This window comes from Geotrypetes seraphini, chromosome 9, assembly GCF_902459505.1.
Source record: "Geotrypetes seraphini chromosome 9, aGeoSer1.1, whole genome shotgun sequence".
In the NCBI taxonomy this organism is placed as follows: domain Eukaryota; kingdom Metazoa; phylum Chordata; class Amphibia; order Gymnophiona; family Dermophiidae; genus Geotrypetes; species Geotrypetes seraphini.
In genome coordinates, this window is record NC_047092.1 from 99,488,181 (window position 1) to 99,511,142 (window position 22,962).

A 22,962-nucleotide genomic window follows, 5' to 3' on the forward strand; every position below is an offset into this window, starting at 1 on the left:
AAATCATTAATGCCTTAGGCTAAACAGCAAACTTGAACAATAAACAATTTGGAACTATACAAATTTGGATAAAGGAGACACAGCCTGAGGGTTCAGAAGGGGGCAACCACCCAGGAACTCCTCATACCCTACATTAAGGGAAAAGTATGGAATTCTCAGCAAGGCTGGTCAGAGACAGACATCCAGCTTACCAGTTACTTGTCAGGCAACCTGCGAATTGGACAGAAAACTCTGGGCGGGTGTTCAGCCTACAGAGGAAATTTACAAGAAGATTAGCAGAGGTAAGAAACCTAATCTTTCGTTCTTGTACAATCTCTCTGTAGGCTGAACAGTAGAGACATAGAGCAGTCCCAGAATCTCAGGGAGGGCCCGATGAGCCCACGGCCAGGACTGAAGCTCCAAAAGCCGCATTTTGCTTGGTCGCCACATCAAGCCGGTAGAACTTTGTGAAAGTATGTAGAGAGGCCCAAGTGACCGCCCTGCAAATCTCCTCAGGAGAAACAGCTGTTGATTTGGCCCAAGAGGAAGCCATTCCTCTAGTAGAGTGAGCCTTCACACCAAGGGAAGGCTTCTTCCCCCGCTGACACATAAGCAGCGGCAATTGCCGCACGAGTCCATCTAGAGATAGTAGCCTTAGAAGCAGGTCTATCCCTCTGGGCAGGACCCGCCAGCACAAAAAGATGGTCTGAAAGTCATCATGGCCTCTAGGTATCTCAGAAGGCAACGCCACACGTCTAGTGACTGCAAAATACGGTCCTTGGACTTGGAGCCTGATGGAACAAAGGGGGGAAGCCCTTGATTTACATAGAACACTGAAACTACCTTTGGAAGAAAGGAAGGCATGGTGATGCGGAGAAAAGGATCTCTGCATGAAAAAGCTTGAAGCTTCGATACCCTATGCGCAGAAGTGACCACTACCAGTAACACAGTCTCAATGGTGAGATCTTTCAGAGAGATCTGATCCAGGGGTTCATATGACGGATGAGCCAGCGAGTGGAGAACCAGGTTCAAATTCCTCATCGGAGAAAAGCCGCAAAGGAGTTTGCAAAAAGCAGGCAATGTCCAGATGAGACGCCAGGGAACCCCTGAGATTAGTAGGACCCAAGCATGACAGTCCTGCAATCTGAACACGTAGTGAAGAAACCGCAAGTCCCTTCCTAATGCCAGCTTACAAGAAGTCCAGGACCTGTGCACTGAAGGGACCGAGGGATCCGCCTGCACCCTCACACCAAGCCTGAAAACACCTCCAGGCTTTCACATAGGTCGAAACTGGATTTTTGCTTGCTCTGTAGGAGCATAGCGATGACCATAGACGAATAGCCCCTGGCTGTCAATGCCGCACGCTCAAAGCGGTCCGGATCTTGGTACACAATGGGACCCTGTGTGAGTAGACGCAGATGGCAGGGAAGATGCAGACCCCACTCTATGCTCAACCACACCGGTCTGCTTACCATGGCCTTTTTGATCAATCTGAGGCCACAAGAATCACCTGGCCCATGTGAGAAGCCACCCCGGCACAGAATGTGCCCTATCATGGGCCATAGGGGAAAGACTTAGAGGAGCTCCCCCGGAGGCCAAGGCTGTACCAACCTCTCTGCTGCAGCTGAAGAATCTGTCTGCCTTCCGGTTCCCAGTAGATGCCATCAGATTGAAGGTTGGGCAGCCCCACTGCCGGATAATATACCTGAATGCTCTCCATGACAGGGACCATTCTCCCAGGTCCAGGGTCTGCCAACTTAGAAAGTCTGCCTGTACGTTGTTGATGTTTGCCACGTGGACAGCGGACAAGGCTACCAAATGCTTTTCTGCCCAGGAAAAGAGCATCCGAGCTTCCAGGCTCAGCAGAGGACTCTTCGTGCCATCCTGTTGGTTGACATAGGCTACTGCTGTCACATTGTCTGAGAACACTCATACAGCTTGATGAAGGAGATACCTCTAGAAGCGAAACAAAGCCCTCCTGCAGTTCCAGGCAATTGATCGACCACCTGCTCTCCAGGGCAGACCACCAGCCCTGAACCAGGACAGACTTGCACACTGCCCCCCAGCCAGAAAGACTCAAGTCCATAGTCAGAGTCACCCATTGTTTTAAAGAATTTAGAAATAAAACACAAGCAGAAGAGCCCCTATAGCAGACATGTCAAACTCTGGCCCACAGTGTGCTGAAATTTGGCCCGCCAGACAATTTCAAATTTCCCCTAAAGCTGGCCCGCCGGTACAAGTGCCGCATCATCTCATACCTCCACTCACCAGACTTTTGACTGTTAGCCCCAGGCAGCAGCTGTTCTTCTCCACATCGTAGCCGGATGCCGCCAGAGCCTTACCACTACACTCCTCTGAAGGCCTGATGCCTTCCACACTTTTTCGCCGCTTCCGCTGGATTCGTAGCTTTTTTTTTCCTTGGCTGTGCCTGGAACAGGAGGCAGCGCAGAGGCGGATGCCGCTGCTGGAGTGGTTTCGGCCATGCTCTGTTGTGCCCTATCTAGCAGCAATCACCCGACGTCACCAGTGGGCCACGGCACATCAACTGGGCCCCAGCAGACAAGTGTGTGATCCCAAGAAGACGATCAAAGATAGCAGCAGGGGAAAAGTGGCAGAAATCAAGAAGCACTCCAGGCACACCACACTGCACAGGCCCACCACAGGCAGAGCTTGAAAGCATCGAAACAGACCACTACACCGCAAGCTAGTAAGAGTAGAGAATTCTGCCGTTGGCCATGCCCGGGTGATTGAATTAGAGACAAAATAAGGATTGATCAAACTAAGATTAAAATTAGAAGAATAAGGAGGAAGTGACGTCACCAGCGAAGATGGCAGCCTAGTGAAGAGGATCCTTCTTCGGCCCCACGAAACATCAAATTGCTGCATGCCGACGGCAGCATGGAGGCTTCTCCATTGGTGCTAGGGGGGCAGCACCCCTCCGGGCACAGTGGCGTTAGGGCGGAGGCGCGAATGGGCCGTATCTGGCTCGCCACTGAATGAGGGATCCCCGGCCCGCTAACCGCATGGTGTAGGAGCGTCTGTCGGGCATGCATCCCCCCTGCCTGCACCTGAGAACCAAATCGTGCACACACTGTGGAAACGATCGTGAGGGGCAGGCGGAGCGCTCTGGAGGGGCTGGGCCGGCTGGAGAGCTGCGGATCGCGATTTGGGGCGGCCACCCTTCCTGATGACCGCTGGACAGATAAGTTCCACACTCCATATTTGCATGACCGCACCGCTTTGAAGCCTTACCCCCTGCTACTCTAGCGGTGTGCTTCCTTCGCACTGCTCTGGTGCTATACCCTGGACGGCACCGAAGCGTCGGTGTTGGAGTGCACTGTAGTTCCAGGCGCGGAGTTTTGCACAGGAGTTTGGCCTTGGTCGGTGGGAGGCGGCTGGTCCCTTGAAACAGGGCTGGGGAGAACGAAGCCTTGGGACTTTGTGAGCAGAGCGCAGTGTGGATCAGGGCAGCGGTGTAGACCAGGATCGTGAAGCGAGTGGTCCTGATCTCGGGCGCGTGCACTCCCCGATGACCGCCTGACAGATGGGATACGTGCTCCTCCTTGGGGTGTCTGCATAGACTGGTGCTGTCTCCACAGTCGATGACCCAGCACTTTGTTTCTAACCAATGCTGCAACTGTGCACTCTCCCTTCCTCTGGCTGGCTCTATAGGATTAGTGCATCTGGGAAGCTTGCAATTTCCAGTCTTGTGAGGGTGCACACCCGAACCCTGCTGCTGCCCCGTCACGTACAGGCTCCAGCCCTAGAGGAGTGGTGGGGTGGAGAGTACCCGGGAGACCTGTTCCAGAGGGGGAGACCCTGACAGGACCTCGGGAGGTGACACTGCATTCCTTGCCTGCACACCCTGCCTGCAGTGCCTACGACCCCAGAATTCTAGCAACTGGTTGCACGAAACGTAGGATGTCCACAAGGAGAAAGTTGGATGGCTACGGGTTTTCGGGCAAGAAGCAAGGAGCCCCAAAGGTAGCAGGAGTTAGCCCGACACAGGCGGCCAAGATTACGGTGTCGAAGGTCGCTCTGGGGGGCAGTGTGGACCTCCAGGAACAGCCAGGTAGTGGTGTGCAAGGGGGCTCACAGGAGGTGCCGGACTCCCCGAGAGATTTGCTGTTGGATATTCGTAAGGAAATGCAATCTCTACGCCATGATGTTACCAAAGTTGTTACAGATTTAAAACAAGAGCTAGGGGAGCTGGTGAAGAGGCAGGATGCGGTGGAAGCACATGTTACGCCATGACAGAGGACATCATTGAAGTGCAGCAGGCAGTGGCGGGAGTCCGCGCGGAGGAGTTGGTGCTGTGGGACAAGTTGGAAGATCTAGAGAACAGATCCCGGAGGTGTAATCTCCGGATCTAGGGGGTGCCGGAAGAAAGAGCCTATCAGGATGCTTGCCAGACAGTTTTGGACATTTGTACCGACTTCCTCACTAGTGCACAAGAAGGTGAGGGACGGGTGCCGGAAATAGAAATAGAATGAGCGCATCGGGCTTTGGGGCGCCCAAATTCCAACTTGCCCTGTGACATTGTTCTGTGCCTGGGCAGCTTTTGGGAGAAGGAGGAAATATTCCATGCAGCGCAGAAGCAGAGGGATTATAAATGGAACAATTTGCGGGTGGACATTTATCAAGATGTGGCGGCAGCCACCTTGCGGAAGCGGAAGGATATGCAAGCAGTGACCACCTATCTTCGCAGAGAGGGCCTCAGATATTGGTGGCTTTACCCATTCGCCTTGGCAATGACGGTGGGGTGCGTGACGAGACAGGTTCGTATAGTGGAAGAGGCTTGGTCGGTGCTACAAGAACTAGGTGTTCCTAACCTTCCTGAGAGGGGACCTGCTGGAGAGCGAGGGGAGGAGAGAGCTGGACCTCCCGGATGGTGGCGACAGACCAGAGGAGCGGTGGCGCGGAGTGCTGGGAGCAGTGAGCCACCGGGACAACCCACGTGAGAGGGTTGTTGTCTTCCTTGGACTTACCTGTTGGCTTGGTTAGCTTCTGTTATTTGGAGGCTGTGGGGTCTTTCATTGAGAGGGTGGTGGTGGGTGTGTGCTAGGTTCCTGTGTCTTGGGAGAGTAGGCGGATAGGCCAAGGTCTCTGTGTGTGGAGGGGATTCGGGAAGTGGTCCAGGAGTAATATGGATGGCGGCTACCAGCCTGGGGCCTGGGCAGTCTGTACCAGTCTGGCCGGGGGATTAATTAGGGGGGGCTGTGTTGTGGTTGTGTACTGGGTGAGTGTGGAAGGGAGGGACGGAGGTCTGTTGGTGAGGGTTGTTTGTGGTGGGGACTCGGATGGAGTGTAATGCATATATTTGGTGTATCTTTTGGGGTGATGGGGTGTGCTTTGGGGTGGCTGGGTTGGTGGAGTTGCTTCCTTCTTAGGGGATCTTGAGATCTGTTCAGATGTCTCGAGATGTAGTTTTGGGTTGGGGATGGGGGAGAGGGATGTTAGAGGAGGGGGGAAGAGGGGGAAGGTGGGTAGTGGGGGAAAGGTGTTAGGAGGGGAGGGGGAGATGGTACACTCTGCCCAGATTTGGTACTGGATGGTCAGCTGATGCACTGGTGGGGCCTGGTCAGAGGCTGGGATGGCCGAGTCCCATGGGTACTGATGATGGAGTATGTGGAGTGATTAATGGCAGTGGATCCTGGTTAACTTTGTAACTTGGAATGTAGGGGGGATAAATTCCCCCATTAAGCGCTCAAAAATTTTACAACACTTACAGCGCCATAAGGTGGATGTGGCCTTTCTCCATTTGACTGATCTTGAACATATGAAATTGAAGCAATGGTGGGTGGGGGAGTGTGTTTGCGGCATCTGCAAAAAGGAAATATAGGGGGGTAGCGATTTTGTTCCGTAAGGGCATCCTAGACAATTTACAAATTTTGGGTAGGGATGGGGAGGGTAGATATGTGCTCTGTCGAGGGGTGATCGCACAACGAGACATGGTATTTTGTTGTGTCTATGCTCCCAATGAAAGTGACCCGGCATTCTATGCTAAATTGACCCGCTTGTTGTTGCCCTTCGTCCAGGTCTCCCCGATTGTTGGGGGAGACTTTAATGCTGTTCGTGATTATAGTTTGGATTGCATGGGGCTGGGAGGTGCTCTATGTTAGGCAGGGGAGAGGGAGCTCCAGAAATTTAGTGATAACCTGGAATTAATCGACCCCTGGAGGGTATTGCATGGCACTGAGAGGGATAACACCCATATGTCCCAGGCGCATGGTATGCAGTCTCGCATAGATTATATTTAGGTAATGGAACAGGTGTTTCGGAAGCTTGAACAGGCAGAGATAGGTCCCTATACAATCTCTGATCATGCTTGGGTGTAAGTGACGTGGCAAGAAGGAGGGAGGCCTCCGGCAAAGTGGCGCTGGATATTTCCACTTGCATTGTATAGGGATCCAAACTATAAGGAACGGTTGTTGGGTACATGGCAAGAATACAAACAGCATAATGCTCACGCGGAAGAGGACCCCATCTTATTCTGGGAAGCGGCGAAGGCGGTGCTGAGGGGGGACACCCTTAGTTGTAGTAGTCACGTAAAAAAAGCTTAGGACGGGAAAATTTTGCGTTTAGAGAGGAACGTGCTAGGGCCCGGAGGAGGTATGGCCAGACTGGCGATTCCATGCACAAACAGGAGTTGATGGAATATCAAGTAGCCCTCAATTCCCTACTGTATCAGTGGGCGCGTAAATCCCTCGCCTACTATAAGTACCAGCTCTATAGATATGGGAATAAAGGGGGGAAATTACTGGCCCGATTGGTTTCTACCAGGACAGGCCCCCTTAGGGTTCAGGCCCTGCAGAATGAGCAGGGGGTGAGAGTTACAACTGATTCGGAGATCAGGGACTTATTTTTTTTGCTATTTTCAGAATCTCTATGCCCCCCGCGGAGGAGGGAGTTACAGCAGGCCCCTATTTAGATGGGATACCATTGCCCCGTATCTTTGAGACAGACAGGGAGCGTTTGAATGCACCAATAACGCTGGAGGAAGTGTATTGGGACATAGGGAACAGTCCTCTACTGAAGGCACCGGGCGAGGATGGCATGCGCATTGAATTTTATAAGCTCTTAGGTGAGGAGATCATCCAGCCGCTCACTCGGATGTTTAATATTATGGTTGGCGCAGAGGCTTTACCGGAGGGTATGAACACGGCACACATATTGATGTTGCCTAAACTGCATAAAGATCCTTAACAAGCAGGCTCCTATCGTCCTATTTCCTTATTGAATACGGAGGTTAAACTGTTAGCGAAAATCATGGCAAAGCGGATGGCTACCCTGCTTCCTACCCTAATCCATGAAGCTCAGGTGGGATTTGTGAAAGGACAAACCACAGCCAAAAATGTCAGAAAATTGTTGCTGTCTTTGGAACAGTGGGTTGCGTGTAATCTCCCATCTGTGCTGGTTAGCTTTGATGCCAAAAAGGCATTTGATAGGGTGTGGTGGGATTTTCTTTATGATACTTTAGCGGCCTACGGTTTTGATGTTTTTTTTGTATCGGCGGTGCGAGCATTGTATGCTCTACCACAGGCTAGAATAGTGTTGAAAGATTTTGAAACGGATCGATTCCCGATTTCTAGGGGGACGAGACAGGGTTGCCCCTTATCTCCGTTGTTGTTTGTGCTTATGTTGGACCTCCTAATCCAGGATATACATGCGATGCCCTATATATGGGGGATTGACATTGAAGCTACTTCTTTTAAGTTATCGGCCTTTGCGGATGATATCTTAGTACACCTTACAGATCCTTTGCCCTCCTTAACGGCCTTATTGGACTTGATTAAAGAATATGGTGATTATGCAGGGTTCCGCTTAAATTTGGAAAATTTGAGGCGTTAGCATCCTCTGCGGCGGTTCAGGCCCTATGGAGGAATGGGTTTCCATTGACTTGGGCGTCAGGGCAGTTTGTGTACTTGGGGACTTTGATGACCATGCAGGTTCCCCATTTGTATCGTCTTAATATGGATAACCTCCAGCTACAGATGGAGCTCCTGCTGGATACCTGGAAGGCATTGCCCCTTTCTCTGATGGGGCGCATTTGCTTGGTTAAGATGTTCATCTTTCCCAAATGGCTGTATATTTTGCAGACTCTGCCGTTATGCTTGCTGAAGAAAGATTTACGCATTTTTTATAAGGGGATTACTTGTTTCTGTTGGGTGGCCAAGAAACCGAAATTGTAGGTGTCTCAGTTGCTGGGGAATTGGCATGGGGGGGGGGGGGGTTAGGATTACCGGATATGCAGTTATATAATTATGTGTGTTTGCTTCACCATTTGGGAGATTGGGTGAATATGACCAGCAGCTATACCCCCTCTTCAAATGGAACGTGAGATTTTTGTTCCTTATGATGTGTTTGCGTTATTACATAGTGCTCGGAGGACACTACCTGCTTCTATCCGATCCAGTGTTTTATTTAGTGCATTGCAAGCGGCCTGGTGCTGGATTGTACAAGCCCTGGGAGGGGACCCGACAATCACTGATCTCTTGTCCTTCCGGGGTAATCCGGCCTTTCCTCCAGGGTGGGACTCCAGAGAGTACCTGTCCTGGGGAGCAAGAGGAGTCTCATGTTTAGAACATATTTTGGGGGTGGATGGGGAGCTGTTGACCCGTGCAATTTTACTGTCAAAGGTGGGGGAGACCTGGGGAGTGCAGTTCGCATGTCATCAAGTGGAGCACTATGTGTGATCCTTCGACAGAGCACAATTGCACTTGCATTTGGGGGCTAGGCTGCGGAAGTTATTTGCTAGGGAGGAAGGGGTGTCCCTCTCGGTGTCAGTTTGCAAGAGTTACAACCAGCCACTGACTACCAGACTATTCGGAGTAAATGGGAGGTGGAATTGCAGATTAATTTGGGCCACTGGGATGTAGCTTGTACCTTGAGGGTGACGCTTGGGGTGACCCCGTGTGCCTGGTTGAAGGAAACATATTATAGGGTGACCCTACATGCCTATTACACTCGTACACAGTTGTATTACAGCGGGGGTCTCCCCAACCATTGTGTCATAAATGTGGAATGGGACACACACTTTGGGACATGCCTTTTGGTCATGCCCCATTATCCAGCGCTTCTGCAGGCGTATTATCTCTTATATGTCAGGGTTACTTAGGAGAGTCTTGCGCAGTACCCCGGCCCACTTTGTCTTAGATGTGCCAGAGGCTTTTGGTCATTTGCCTAGGGGGCATCGGGCTCTGTGTAGAAAGATGAGATTACTGGCTAGGAAATATATTCTTCAGAGCTGGACAGTCCCTGACCCTCCGGCGTTTTGGCAAGGAGCACGCGAAAGGTGGAGGGGAAGCAAGGAGACTCACCAGAGCAAAGCAGGAGGCAGGAAGGAGCCGAAGCTAGGGGCAGCGGCGAGAGTTAGCTTCGCCCACCCCCACCGCGTCGGCAGATCAGAGCCCGAACTCCCCCTAATAAGGGGCGAAGCCAATGGCGCGCAGCGAAGGCGAGCAGAAAAGGTATTCGCCTTAGCGAGAGCGCCTTTGCGAAGGGCCTCAAAAAGGGCCAATTCACTACACCCAAGGACACCAGGGAAGGACAGCAAGCAGGCAGAGAGAGAGAGAGAGAGAGGACACCAGCAGCAGACAGAGAGAGGACACCAGCAGCAGAGAGAGAGAGAGAGAGAGGACACCAGCAGCAGACTGAGGGAGAGAGAGAGAGGACACCAGCAGTAGGCATAGAGAGAGAGAGAGGACACCAGCAGCAGACAGAGAGAGAGAGAGAGAGAGAGAAAGAGAGAGAGGACACCAGCAGAAGGCAGAGAGAGAGAGAGAGAGAGAGGACACCAGCAGAAGGCAGAGAGAGAGAGAGAGAGAGGACACCAGCATTAGGCAGAGAGAGATGACACCAGCAGTAGGCAGAGAGAGAGGACACCAGCAGCAGGCAGAGAGAGAGAGAGAGAGAGAGAGAGGACACCAGCAGCAGGCAGAGAAAGAGAGGACACCAGCAGCAGGAAGAGAGAGAGAGAGGACACAAAGCAGTTACAGAGCGCGTTTACAGGTCACAAGTAATCTATTAACTGTTATCTTAAAGTAGGAAAGCCAAAAGAGAGTATGAAGAGAGGCTAGCCAGTGAAGCACAAAATTTCAAACCGTTCTTTAGATATGTTAAAGGGAAACAGTCGGCCAGGGAGGAAGTAGGACCGCTGCACGACGGAGACAGGAAAGGAGTGGTGAAGGAGGAGAAAGAAGTGGCAGAAAGACTTAACATGTTCTTTTTATCTTTATTTACAAACGAAGACATATCCAACATACCGGAACCTGAGCAATTCTTCAGCGGTCCCACCTCCTCCCTAGCCGGTTGCTTCCCTTTAACATATCTAAAAACGGTTTGAAATTTTGTACTTCCCTGGCTAGCCTCTCTTCATACTCTCTTTTGGTTTTTCGAACCACTTGATGACATTCTTTTTGATACTTCCTGTGCTCTTTCCAGTTCCTCACAGTTTTGTCCTTTTTCCATTTCCTGAATGAAGTTTTCTTATTGCCTATCGCTTCCTTCACTATTTTAGTTATCCACGCCAGGTCTTTTGTTCGACTCTTTTTGCACCCCTTTCTGAATCTGGGGATATACAGTGTGAACTAGGACCTAAAAGAGAGAGGAAAAGTCTTTTTTATTTATTTTATTTACATCACAGAGCTGCCGTGGGGTTGGAGAGGTTGTAACCCTATATTTCTACATAAGAACATAAGCAATGCCTCTGCTGGGTCAGACCTGAGGTCCATCGTGCCCAGCAGCCCGCTCACGCGGCGGCCCCAACAGGTCCAGAACCTGTGCAGTGATCCTCTATTTATACCCTTCTATCCCCCTTTCCAGCAGAAAATCGTCCAATCCTTTCTTAAACCCCAATACCGTACTCTGCCCTATTACGTCCTCTGGAAGCGCATTCCAGGTATCCACTACACGCTGGGTAAAGAAGAACTTCCTAGCATTTGTTTTGAATCTGTCCCCTTTCAGTTTTTCCGAATGCCCTCTTGTTCTTATATTTTTTGAAAGTTTGAAGAATCTGTCCCTCTCTACTCTCTCTATGCCTCTCATGATCTTATAAGTCTCTATCATATCCCCTCTAAGTCTCCTCTTTTCCAGGGAAAAGAGACCCAGTTTCTCCATTCTCTCAGCGTATGAAAGGTTTTCCATCCCTTTTATCAGACGTGTCGCTCTCCTCTGAACCCTCTCGAGTAACGCCATATCCTTCTTAAGGTACGCAGTATTCCAGATCTGGGCGCACCATCGTCCGATACAGCGGCAGGATAACTTCTTTCGTCCTGGTTGTAATACCTTTCTTGATTATACCTAGCATTCTATTTGCTCTCTTAGCGGCCGCTGCGCACTGTGCCGTCGGCTTCATTGTCATGTCCACCATTACCCCCAAGTCCCTTTCTTGGGTACTCTCGTTCACTAACATCCCTCCCATTGTATAGTTGTACCTCGGGTTTCTGCTTCCCAGATACAATACTTTACATTTCTCAACGTTGAACTTCATCTGCCATCTCGTTGCCCATTCTCCTAGTTTGCTCAAGTCCCTTTGCAATTCTTCGCAGTCCTCTTTAGTCCGAGCTCCACTAAATAGTTTGGTGTCGTCCGCAAATTTTATTATCTCACACTTCGTCCCTGTTTCTAGATCATTTATGAATATATTAAATAGCAGCGGCCCAAGCACCGAGCCCTGCGGAACACCACTCGTGACCCTCCTCCATTCCGAGTAGTGGCCCTTCACCCCTACCCGCCAACCAGTTTCTGATCCATCTATGTACGTCTCCGTCCACCCCATGGTTCTTTAGTTTCCGGAGTAGACGCTCGTGTGGCACCTTGTCAAAGGCTTTTTGGAAATCCAGGTATATGATGTCTATGGGGTCTCCTCTGTCCATCTGTTTGTTAATTCCTTCGAAGAAGTGCAATAAGTTAGTTAGGCACGATCTCCCCCTGCAGAAATCATGTTGGCTTGTTTTCAGAAGTTTGTTTCTTTCCAAATGTTCATCGATGTTTTCTTTTATCAGTGCTTCCGCCATTTTCCCCAGAACCGAGGTGAGACTTACCGGTCTGTAGTTTCCCGGGTCACCTCTTGATCCCTTTTTAAAGTTGACTATCTTCCAATCCTCCGGAATCACTCCTGTTTACAGGGATAGGTTGCAAATTTGCTGCAGTAGTTCTGCTATCTCCTCCTTTAAGTCTTTCAGAACCCTGCGTGCGCACATCTTCAAGGCTCACTTCCATGGATGTTAATTTTTCTGCTTGATTTCCATTGAAGAATTGCTCAGGTTCTGGTATGTTGGTTGTGTCTTCGTTCGTAAATACAGAAGAAAAGAACATGTTAAGTCTTTCCGCGACTTCTTTCTCCTCCTTCACTACTCCCTTCCTGTCTCAGTCGTCCAGCGGTCCCACCTCCTCCCTAGCCGGCTGTTTCCCTTTAACATATCTCAAGAACGGTTTGAAATTTTGTGCCTCCCTGGCTTGCCTCTCTTCATACTTTCTTTTGGCTTTACAAACCACACGGTGACATTCTTTTTGATACTTCCTGTGCTCTTTCCAGTTCTCCTCAGTTTTATCCTTCTTCCATTTCCTGAATGAATTTTTCTTAATGCCTATCGCTTCCTTCACTATTTTAGTGATCCATACCGGATCTTTTGTTCGACTCTTTTTGCACCCCTTTCTGAATCTGGGGATGTACAGATTTTGAGCCTCGCTCACCGTGTCCTTGAAAAAAGACCAGGCATGTTCCACCGTTTGGCATTTCTTGGAAGTGTTCCTAAGTTTCTTCCTTACCATTTCCCTCATTGCTTCGTAGTTTCCTTTCCTGAAGTTGAAAGTTGTCGCTATGGTTCTCTTTCTTTTCGATATTCCTACTTCAACCTTGAACTTGATCATATTATGATCGCTGTTTCCCAATGGTCCCGCTACTTCCACTTCCTTTGCAGGTCCCATTAAACCATTTAGGATTAGATCCAGAGTGGCATTTCCTCTTGTCGGTTCTCTAACAAGCTGCTCCATGAAGCAATCTTGTGTAGCCTCCAGGAATTCTGTCTCCCTAGCGCATCTTGAGTTTCCAAGACTCCAGTCTATCCCGGGGTAGTTGAAGTCTCCCATAATAACTATGTAACCTCTTTTGCATTCTCGCTTCATCTCAGCTTCCATTTCTTTATCGATATCTCCGGTTTGCCCTGGTGGACGATAGTATAGGCCCATCTTTATTTCATGTCCTTTCCATTCCCGGTATTTTAACCCATAGCGATTCCAGCTTGTGGGTCGTCTCCGCTGTATCTATTATTGTCGATTGTATGCTTTCTTTCATGTATAGGGCTATTCCACCTCCTTTCTGTCCTGACCTGTCCTGGCGATAGAGCTTGTATCCCGGCAGTGCTGTATCCCATTTGCTTTCCTCATTCCACCATGTTTCAGAGATTCCAATGATGTCTATGTCCTCTGCATTAGCCACGGCTTCTAGTTCCCCCATTTTGTTTCTTAGGCTCCTTGCATTAGTATATATGCAATTTAGATCCTGGCATTTTGTTGTCTTCGTTTCCTTTCCCTGTGCTTCGGTCTTTAGTGTCTTCTCTTTTGCTACAATCTTTCTAACCTCCTCTTCTGGGTTAGTTGAATCCTGTAATTCGTCCCTTGTTTCTTCCCAGCCTTTTTTCCCCTTAGTATCTTCACGGGATACCTTCTTCCGAATCGTCGATACTAGGTCGACTGTCGGCTTTCCCCTTCCTCTTAGTTTAAAGCCTGTTCTATTCCTCTCTTGATGTTGTTTGCTAGAAGTCTTGTTCCCGCCACCCTCAGGTGCAGTCCATCTCTCCTGTAGAGCTTGCTCTTGCCCCAAAACGTTGTTCAGTTCCTCACGAAGTGGAACCCTTCTGACTCACACCATCTCCTTATCCATGCATTTATTGATTGTAGTTCCTCCTGCCTTTTCACATCTGCCCTCGGTACTGGTAGGATCTCCGAGAATGCTATCTTCTGGGTCCTCATCTTCAGCTTCCTTCCCAGAATCCTGAACTGTTCTATCAGCGTGCTTCTTCTGTAGTCTCTCCTGCTGACATCATTCTTCCCGATGCGGTCTCTTCCGTCTTCGCTCCTTCCAGGATCTTCCCAATTTTGTCCACGATGTTCTTGGTTCTTGCTCCTTGGAGGCAGGTCACCAGCCGATCCTCTCTTCCTCCTGCTATGTGGCTGTCCACATGCTTCAGGATCGATTCTCCCACTAGAATTGCTGACTTTCCTTTCTTCAAATTTCGCTTCGGTCTCAGGTCGATGTCATCGGTGTGCTTCGCTCTCTCTTCTTTTGGGCATCGACTAGCCAATTCATCCTCCTCGTGCGGTATTCCTCTGTGGGTGTCTTCTTTGAGGTCATCTGTTTCTTGCTCTCCCTTCCATGTTGGTGTTGATGTAACTTCATCTTTCATCTGGAGATTGTTCTCTTCCACTCTCCTCCTGTATGCTTCCTCAATGAATTCCTCGAGATCCCTGACTTCCTTCTCGATGTGTCTCTCACTCATGAAGTCTTCAAATATCCTGATAGGGTCCTCTGTGGTGTAAAGTCCTTCTAGCTCCTTTATCTTGTCCTCAAGTCGCTTGACTTCCTTCGTCAAGCTTTTCAGATCCTGACACCGACTGCATACATATGACTGTCTCCCCGAGGGAAGGTAGTCATGCATATGACAGTCTGTGCAGAACACTGGAAAGCTCATCTTCTGGTTTCCCTCTGCTTCCATCATCGTTCCTGCTTAAAGATAACAGTTTAAGATTTTCTGCTGTGTTAGTTATTGGTTTTCTTACCTTGTCGCCCTTCCTTGATGTACTAACTCTGCCCTTTTAAGGGGGAGCTTCGGTGGCTGATGTCAGGGGTGGGCGGAGCTAACTCTCGCCGATCCCCTTAGTCTCCTGCCTCTTCTCTCCTTCTCAGCTTCGTTTGCCTCCCTTCCTTCTGCTTTTGTCCTTCTAAATCCTCTGTCTCTCTCCTCTGCTTTCTCCTGCTTGCCTGCTTGTCTTGCAATGTGCTCCGGAGGTTGGCCCCTCCCCTTTTAAGGGGGAGCTTTGGTGGCTGACGTCAGGGGTGGGCGGAGCTAACTCTCGCCGATCCCCTTAGACTCCTGCCTCTTCTCTCCCCTTCTCAGCTTCGGTTTGCCTCCCTTCCTTCTGCTTTTGTCCTTCTAAATCCTCTGTCTCTCTCCTCTGCTTTCTCCTGCTTGCCTGCTTGTCTTGCAATGTGCTCCGGAGGTTGCCCCCTCCCCTTTTAAGGGGGGAGCTTCGGTGGCTGACGTCAGGGGTGGGCGGAGCTATCTCTCGCCGATCCCCTTAGTCTCCTGCCTCTTCTCTCCCCTTCTCAGCTTCGGTTTGCCTCCCTTCCTTCTGCTTTTGTCCTTCTAAATCCTCTGTCTCTCTCCTCTGCTTTCTCCTGCTTGCCTGCTTAGTCACTTAGGGGTCCTTTTATTAAGGTGAGCATTTACGCATGCTAAATCGGTTAGCGTACCTTAATAAAAGGACCCCTAAATATCTTAATAAAAAATTTGGCCTGCAACTTAACCTTTTTTTCAGATTTTGGCCCCTTAAGTGATTGAGTTTGACACCCCTGCCCTATAGCAAGGCTGCAGGAAATGAAACTGAGGCTCCAGGGGAGTGTCACAGGAGGAGGGGGTCAGAGTTTGGTTTGGAGTTCCCTACAGTTCAGGGCTGAAATGGATTGATTACCCTACTGTTCAGCCTACCAAAGGGACTGTACAAGAACAACACTTACAGGTCTAACTTTGGGTTTTATGTTAGCTGGCTTCTGAAGTGAGCTGTGATTTGTAGTCTGTAGACTACAGTTGCTGCAATGCTTGGTTCAGCTGGAACAAGTGGGATATAAAATAAGTGGGATATAAAAATAAGAGAACCCCTTAATTACCACTACAAGGAGTTTCTAATGAAGGCTCATGCATGCAACCCAAAAGAAGCTGGTTCCAATTGAGATGGCAGCCTAGAAAAGCAAAAGAAACTGCTGAGCTCTCAAAAAAAAAGAACTGAAATATTTGAGTCTGTAGTAAAATCTCATAGGTTTTACCTATAAGGTTTTAATACTGATTTACATAGAACATATTAGCAACAGGGTAGGGTAATAAACAGGCTTTTTACACTTACTTGAACTTGGGTTCGACATAAAGTATCTCATCATTGTATGCTGCATAAAAGGTACTCTCCATAAACAGAAAACAGCAACATTGGCAGCTATAATGCCTAAAGAAGACAAATCCATAATTAGTCAATGTTAAGAGATATATACAGCCTATTTCATAAGTGGAAAACCAAAATACTTAGCATCAAGAGAAAGTTTTATAGTGAAGGATGACATATTCCCTATCAGGACTAGATCGTTCATCCTTTTTTATCTGTCTAAAATAAACAGCACTAAAAATGAGGCACTATGATACAAATCAAATAGATACCCATAAAACTGTCTCAACCAGGACCATATTGAAAGCTTAAAAAAAAAAAAATTTGCCACTGATGTTCTGGGAAATTAAACCACAATTAACCAGCTTTGTCACAAAGGCCCAGATGCACAAAGCTCTAACACCATGGTAAACATGACTGTGATAGGAGCAATTTTTCTTTTACAAGCGATGCTCAGGTTCAGCAGAAAGGATGCCCACTCCCTTCTGCCTCAGCCACCACTTCCAGGAACCCCTACCCATACCATCTAATGAAGGCCCTGATTGGTTCAGGCACCTACGGTCCCTTCTAATGCATCACCAGGATGCATTTGGAGGAGTCTAAGGCCCTGATTAGCTCAAAGTGCCTTAGGTGCCTGAGATAATCAGGGCCTTAGATTCTTCCCAATGCATCCTGGTGATACATTAGGAAAGGACTTGCAAGTAAACATTTTGTGCATCTGGACTAGATTGTCACATCACTTAGACAGGAAAATACCTACTGTACTTGAATGCAGTGGTGTACCTAGGGTATGTGGCACCCGGGGCCCATCATTTTTTGACACACCCCCCCTCCCCCACGTAAAAAATATTTTTTGTAATAACCATGAAACGGAATAAATGGTCAGAATAGAAACAGGGACTGAAAATATTCTTTTATTGAACCTCATATATGTAACCATTATTCCAAACATACCATAACATAAATTATGTCTGAATTGTCATGACATGAGAAATACATATGGAGTAGTTGCAAGTGATGCTTGGGACAGTTCTGATTGTGTTAGTTCAGTTTTATGTTTTTTAAATGGAAGGGTTTTTATTTCTTTTTTGAAGGTTTTGTAGTCTGTGGTTGAGGTCAATAGGTTGTAGAGTTGGGGGTCGAGTGTTGCAGCTCGAATGGCTAAGAGGTTGTCGAACAGTTTTTTTCTTTTGACGTTTTTGGTTGGAGGGTGTGTGAATGGTGTGCGAGTTCTCCTATGTCTGGTTGAAGTCGATTTAATTATTTATCTGAAGAAATTAGTCACCCCGCCATTCCACACACATTAATTCTCTTCCATTTTTGTTCCCATTATAAAAAACACTGATAAGTTCCCAGAAAAAAAATACATTAAAATAAGAAGTGAAAACAAAGGCCCCTACAGATGAGAACATAACATAAGAATAGCCTAACTGGGTCAGACCAATGGTCCATCATGCCCAGGAGCCCATTCTCATGGTAGCCAATCCAGGTCACTAGTACCTGGTCAAAACCCAAAGAGTAGCAACATTCCATGCTACCGATCCAGGGCAAGTACACACTTCCCCATGTCTTAATAATGTTATTATTAAGACATGGGGAAGTTCAGACTATTGGGTCTGTTCAGACTATGGACTTTTCCTCCAGAAATTTGTCCAAATCTTTCTTAAAACCAGCTAAGCTATCTGCTTTTACCATAACTTCTGGCCACTTCATTTTTAAGCTTAGATCTTTCCTTCCAAACAGAGACCTTGCTAGATGTCAAATACAGCACAAGGGAACTTCACACGGACTTAGCTGTGCAGGAAATGTGAATCTCCTCATACACCCACCTACCGAGGTTGGAGAGCGGCCTGCGAGATTCGCTAAAGCCGGCCACCATCGCAGGCTGCTCTTTAGAAGAGCAGCAGCGGCAGCAGCAGCGGGGCAGGACAGGCTGCTCTGAAGAGGAGGATCAGCGGCAAGTGAGGGCAGGAGGTGTGTTCCCTGCCGAGAACGCAGGCAGGGACAGAGCTTGCCTGGCCAAATGGTGAGTGAGGGCGGGAGGAGGGGAGTGGTCAGAATGTTCCCTGCCGCCGGGTACTAAAATGGAACACGGCCATGGATCACACACCACGGCGGCAGGGAACATGAAACCCTAAGTGCGCATGTGCGCTTATGGTTTTATTATATAGGATATATATATATATCTATGGTGCAAAAATGTGCAAAGGTCTGGTTTTTTCTTTCGATCACTACATAGCCTAATGCCACACAAGCAGCACTGTTACAAAAGGTCAAAGCTAAGGTTAACAAAGTTTCCTTCCTTGGAACAAAAGGAGATACTGACAAACCACTGGAAGAGATCCCAAAATAACTACCTAGGCACAATACCCAAAGACCCACTCAGTGTGTGAACCAGTTGAGTGGAGTGGACTAACTGGGGGGTGGAAATGGGTCCGGAGTTTGCTCAGGAGAATTTCCCATAACACCTCTTCCTCTCTACACATTGATACACTGCCACCACCAGTACTAGGAACACCTCACCGGGTAGGCCAGCATTGCTTATAAACTTTATAAAACACATTATTATATTTTCTTATAAAGCACATATTTTAGCTGAACTCTCTGACATCCTCAGCCTTTCCATTCACAAAAATAGAAGGAAGAAAAGTTCCCATTTCCTGTTGTCTCATGTCCCCGGCCTATACAATATTTTTCTTCTGCAGACCCTTCAAAAGTCTGACCAAATCCTTGTTTCACTTGCATTATAAAGTACTGAGGATGCCATCTCTCCCCAATCCCAGGTCCTAAAGTCTGAGACAGTAGCGCAAACTGCCCGATTCAGTAAGAAAAATTTCGATTCAGCCTATTTAATTGGTTTTTCGATTCGATTTTCCTGCCCAGTTGGGTGATTTTTTTCAAAAATCCTGGTGGGTTTTATAGCTTTTTCACCCCCTTTGGCTTCTCCTAACCACACTGGCGCTGTGGTGTAAATAAAATAAAGAAACAAAAAGGACTTTTCCTCTCTCTGTTAAATCCTAGCTCACGTTTGCGGTCTAACACCAGCTCTGGCAGGATACACATTTCAAATTTGACATATTGTAATCACAAAACAGAAAATAAAATTAATTTTTCTACCTTTTGTTGTCTGGTTATTTTTCAAATCTGGTTGGTCCCAGGCTCTGGTTGTCTTCTGATAACTTGCTTGCCAGGGTCTCCTTCTTTCTTCATGCTAACCATCCATCTGCCATCTCTGTCCTCCCTTTCCATTTCCTTTCCCTCCCCAGGAAGTCTGGTATCTTTCCTTTTTTTCATCTCCCTCCACAGATCCACCTTTTCTTAACTACCCTTTCATCCGGCATCTCTCCCTTTCTTTTCCCACCATCTCTCCCTTTCTTTTCCCAATTACCCTCCTATCCAGTATCTCTATTCCTCCTCCACACCATCCCTTGTGTCCAATTTTTCTCCCTTTCTGTTCCTTTCCTCCCGAAATCCCATGGTCCATCATCTCTCTCCCTCTCCTCTATTTTCAGACCCATTATTTCTTCCCCCCCAAAGTCTGGCATATGCACGTCTCTTTGAACACACCCTTCCCTATGTGTACTTCTACACCAGGGTCCCCCCTAAAGGCCTGTCCCCCCCTTAAAGACCTGTCCCCCCCTTGAAGGCCTGTCCCCCCCTTAAAGGCCTGCCTGCCTGTCCACCCCTTGAAGGCCTGCCTGCCTGTCCCCCCAAAAGCCTGTCTCCCCCCATGAAGGCTTGTTCCCCCCATGAAGGCTTGTCCCCCCCCTTGAAGGCCTGCACCCCCCCTGAAGGCCTGCACCCCCCGAAGGCCTGTCCCCCCCTTGAAGGTCTGTCCCACCCCCTTGTAGGCCTGTCCCCCCCTTAAAGGCCTGCCTGCCTTCCCCCCCTTGAAGGCCTGCACCCCCCCCGAAGGCCTGCACCCCCTTGTAGGCCTGTCCCCCCCCTTAAAGGCCTGCCTGCCTGTCCCCCCCTTGAAGGCCTGCCTGCCTGTCCCCCTCCCCGATAGCCTGTCTCCCCCCATGAAGGCTTATACCCCCCCTTTAAGGCCTGCATCTCCCCCTGAAGGCCTGCCTGCCTGCCCGCCCCACCCCGAAGGACCGCTCACCCCCTCCCACCCCCACCCCGACGTCCGGTTCTTCTTCTCTGGCCTCCTCGCACCATTTAGAATAGGGAAGCAGCCTGCAGCAAGATCGCGATGTCAGCTATCTTGAGCTGCTTGTGCTGTCCTCTGCCGCGGTCCCGCCCCCTCCTCTGATGTCAGTGGAGAGGGCTGGACCGCAGCGGAGGACAGCACGAAGCAGTGCAAGATCGCTGACATCGCGATCTTGCAGGCTGCTTCGCTACTCTAAATGGTGCGGGGAAGAACCAGACATCGGAGGGGGGGAACGGACGCCGGAGCACCCTTCAGGGCTTGCACACGGGGCGGACCTCCCCCCCTTAGTACGCCACTGCTTGAATGTAACTCATCTTGAGCTACAACAGAGAGAAATGAGTTAATCCAAAATCATTTCCCTTCTCTTCCTAAGAGGGATCATAAGTGGAAACATGAATCAGCTTACAATAGTGTGACCATATGGCTCCAGAAAAAAGGGGACTGAGACATCCGGGTTTTACTTCCATTGAAAGCAATGGAAATAATCACCTTTTTTCTGGAGCCATATGGTCACACTAGCTTACAAGCTAATGATCAGTAAATGTAAAATGGTGTTAATCAACTTCTTCCAACCAAGTATCCCTTTATTCTTAAAAATTTCAACCAATAATCAGCAGAAATTTTGAAATGATTAAATTAACAAATCTGTGTTTATATATATACTAGTCTTTAAGCCCGTTACATTAACGGGCGCTAGAATAGATGTGTCTGTCTGTGTTTCTTTCTCTCTCTCTCCTTGGCCGCTGTCTGTGTCCTTCTGTCTTCCCCCCCCCGAGCAAAGCTGTCTGCCCCCAGCACACACCTCCCCCCAAAGCAGCCCCCTTTCCCTCTCCTTGTCTCTCCATGGCCCCTTCTGTCTTCCCACCAGAGCAAAACTGTCTGTCCCCAGCACACCTCCCCCCCGAAGCAGCCCCGTTTCCCTCTCCCTATCTGTCCATGGTCCCTTCTGTCTCCCCCCAGCACACACCTCCCCCCAAAGCAGCCCCCTTTCCCTGTCTCTCCAGGGCCCCTTCTGTCTTCCCCCCAGAGCAAAGCTGTTTGCCCCAAGCACACCCCTCCCCCCAAAGCAGCCCCCTTTCCCTCTCCCTATCTCTCCATGGCCCTTTCTGTCTCCCCCCAGCACACCCCTCCTCCCAAAGCAGCCCCCTTTCCCTTTCCATCTCCCCCTGGCCCCCGGTATTGATCCGCTTCTTACGTTCCCTCCATCCCGGCGTCTTCTGGCCTGCTCCTCTTCAAAGCAGCCTGTGATCGTGGTGGCCGACTTTAGCAAACCTCGCAGGCCACTCTCCAACTCGGTAGCACGTTCCCTCTGACGTGATCCCGTGCGTCAGAGGGAACGTGCTACCGAGGTTGGAGAGCGGCCTGCGAGATTCGCTAAAGCCGGCCACCATCGCAGGCTGCTCTTTAGAAGAGCAGCAGCGGCAGCAGCAGCGGGGCAGGACAGGCTGCTCTGAAGAGGAGGATCAGCGGCAAGTGAGGGCGGGAGGTGTGTTCCCTGCCGAGAACGCAGGCAGGGACAGAGCTTGCCTGGCCAAATGGTGAGTGAGGGCGGGAGGAGGGGAGTGGTCAGAATGTTCCCTGCCGCCGGGTACTAAAATGGAACACGGCCATGGATCACACACCACGGCGGCAGGGAACATGAAACCCTAAGTGCGCATGTGCGCTTATGGTTTTATTATATAGGTTATATATATATATATATACACACACACACACACGCACACAAAATACTGGTCATTACAATTGGCATGATCTGTTATATTTCACTCTTGTATAAACTGTCTGGCCCCTTGACAGATGGGGCCTAATTATAAAAATAAGAAAAAAGAAAATTATCCACAAAAGTGGAAAAGTTGCCTAGAGTGACCAATCAAGTTTTATCTTTTATTCTCTGGAAAAATCAAACAAAGGAATCATTTGTAAAGAACTTTAGCTTTTTTTGTGTATGCATTTGGATTTCTTTTATTTTATAAACAGTGAACAAGACACTATTCTGTACAAATTAAAACTAAATAAATAACACATAGTAATGATACAGAATTAGAAACGGTTTTTAAAACATAAAAGGAATGCAATCACTCAAAGTATGGACTGTCTTACTATGTGGTGAATTATATGCACACATTTATTGGCTTTAACAGTGTTAATGGAAGAGGTGACTTTTTTGGATTAAAAAAGCATTCTGAATCTCATTTTCAGTGTACTCATTCCCACAAGGTCATTAGCTCGACACAAATGGTTTCTCATTTTATTTTTGAGAACTGTTAAATAAAAGAAGCTGGTTTAATATGAGTACAGTATGGAGAAGCAAAAGGAAGAAGGGTTTTTAAAGAGCTATTTTTCTTATTAGTGGGTATTCTCTTCTCTGCTTCTGCCAAAAAAAGCTGCAATATTTCCCAGACTCTTTCTCTCACATACATCCCAGTTGCCCTCAGCCAGTCTGTCTCTCTCTCATATCCCACTTACAGACATGCCAAATCACACGCATTAAACATGTGATAAATGTATTGGCCCCTTCTCCAGCTGATAAGACACCTCCTCTCATTCATTCTGGCTCCCTCTCTCTTCTTCTCCTCGTTCTTTAGTCCAGCATGTCTAATTATTCCTCCTCCCCCACTTCATTTGGTCCTTTAAACTTGCCATACTTCAGCAGCAACTGTAGCATTGAAGTT

At 48.6% G+C, this 22,962-nt stretch overlaps 1 protein-coding gene across 4 annotated transcripts in view; it reads right to left on the bottom strand.

The window, feature by feature from the left end:
* Nucleotides 1-22,962, bottom strand: part of PARL (presenilin associated rhomboid like) — a 592,851-nt gene that overhangs the window by 228,270 nt on the left and 341,619 nt on the right. For all 4 annotated transcript variants that reach the window (XM_033957698.1, XM_033957696.1, XM_033957699.1 and 1 more), the window contains exon 5: nucleotides 16,102-16,197. In XM_033957698.1, the coding sequence (XP_033813589.1) occupies nucleotides 16,102-16,197 (96 nt within the window). The remainder of the gene's footprint in view (nucleotides 1-16,101; nucleotides 16,198-22,962) is intronic.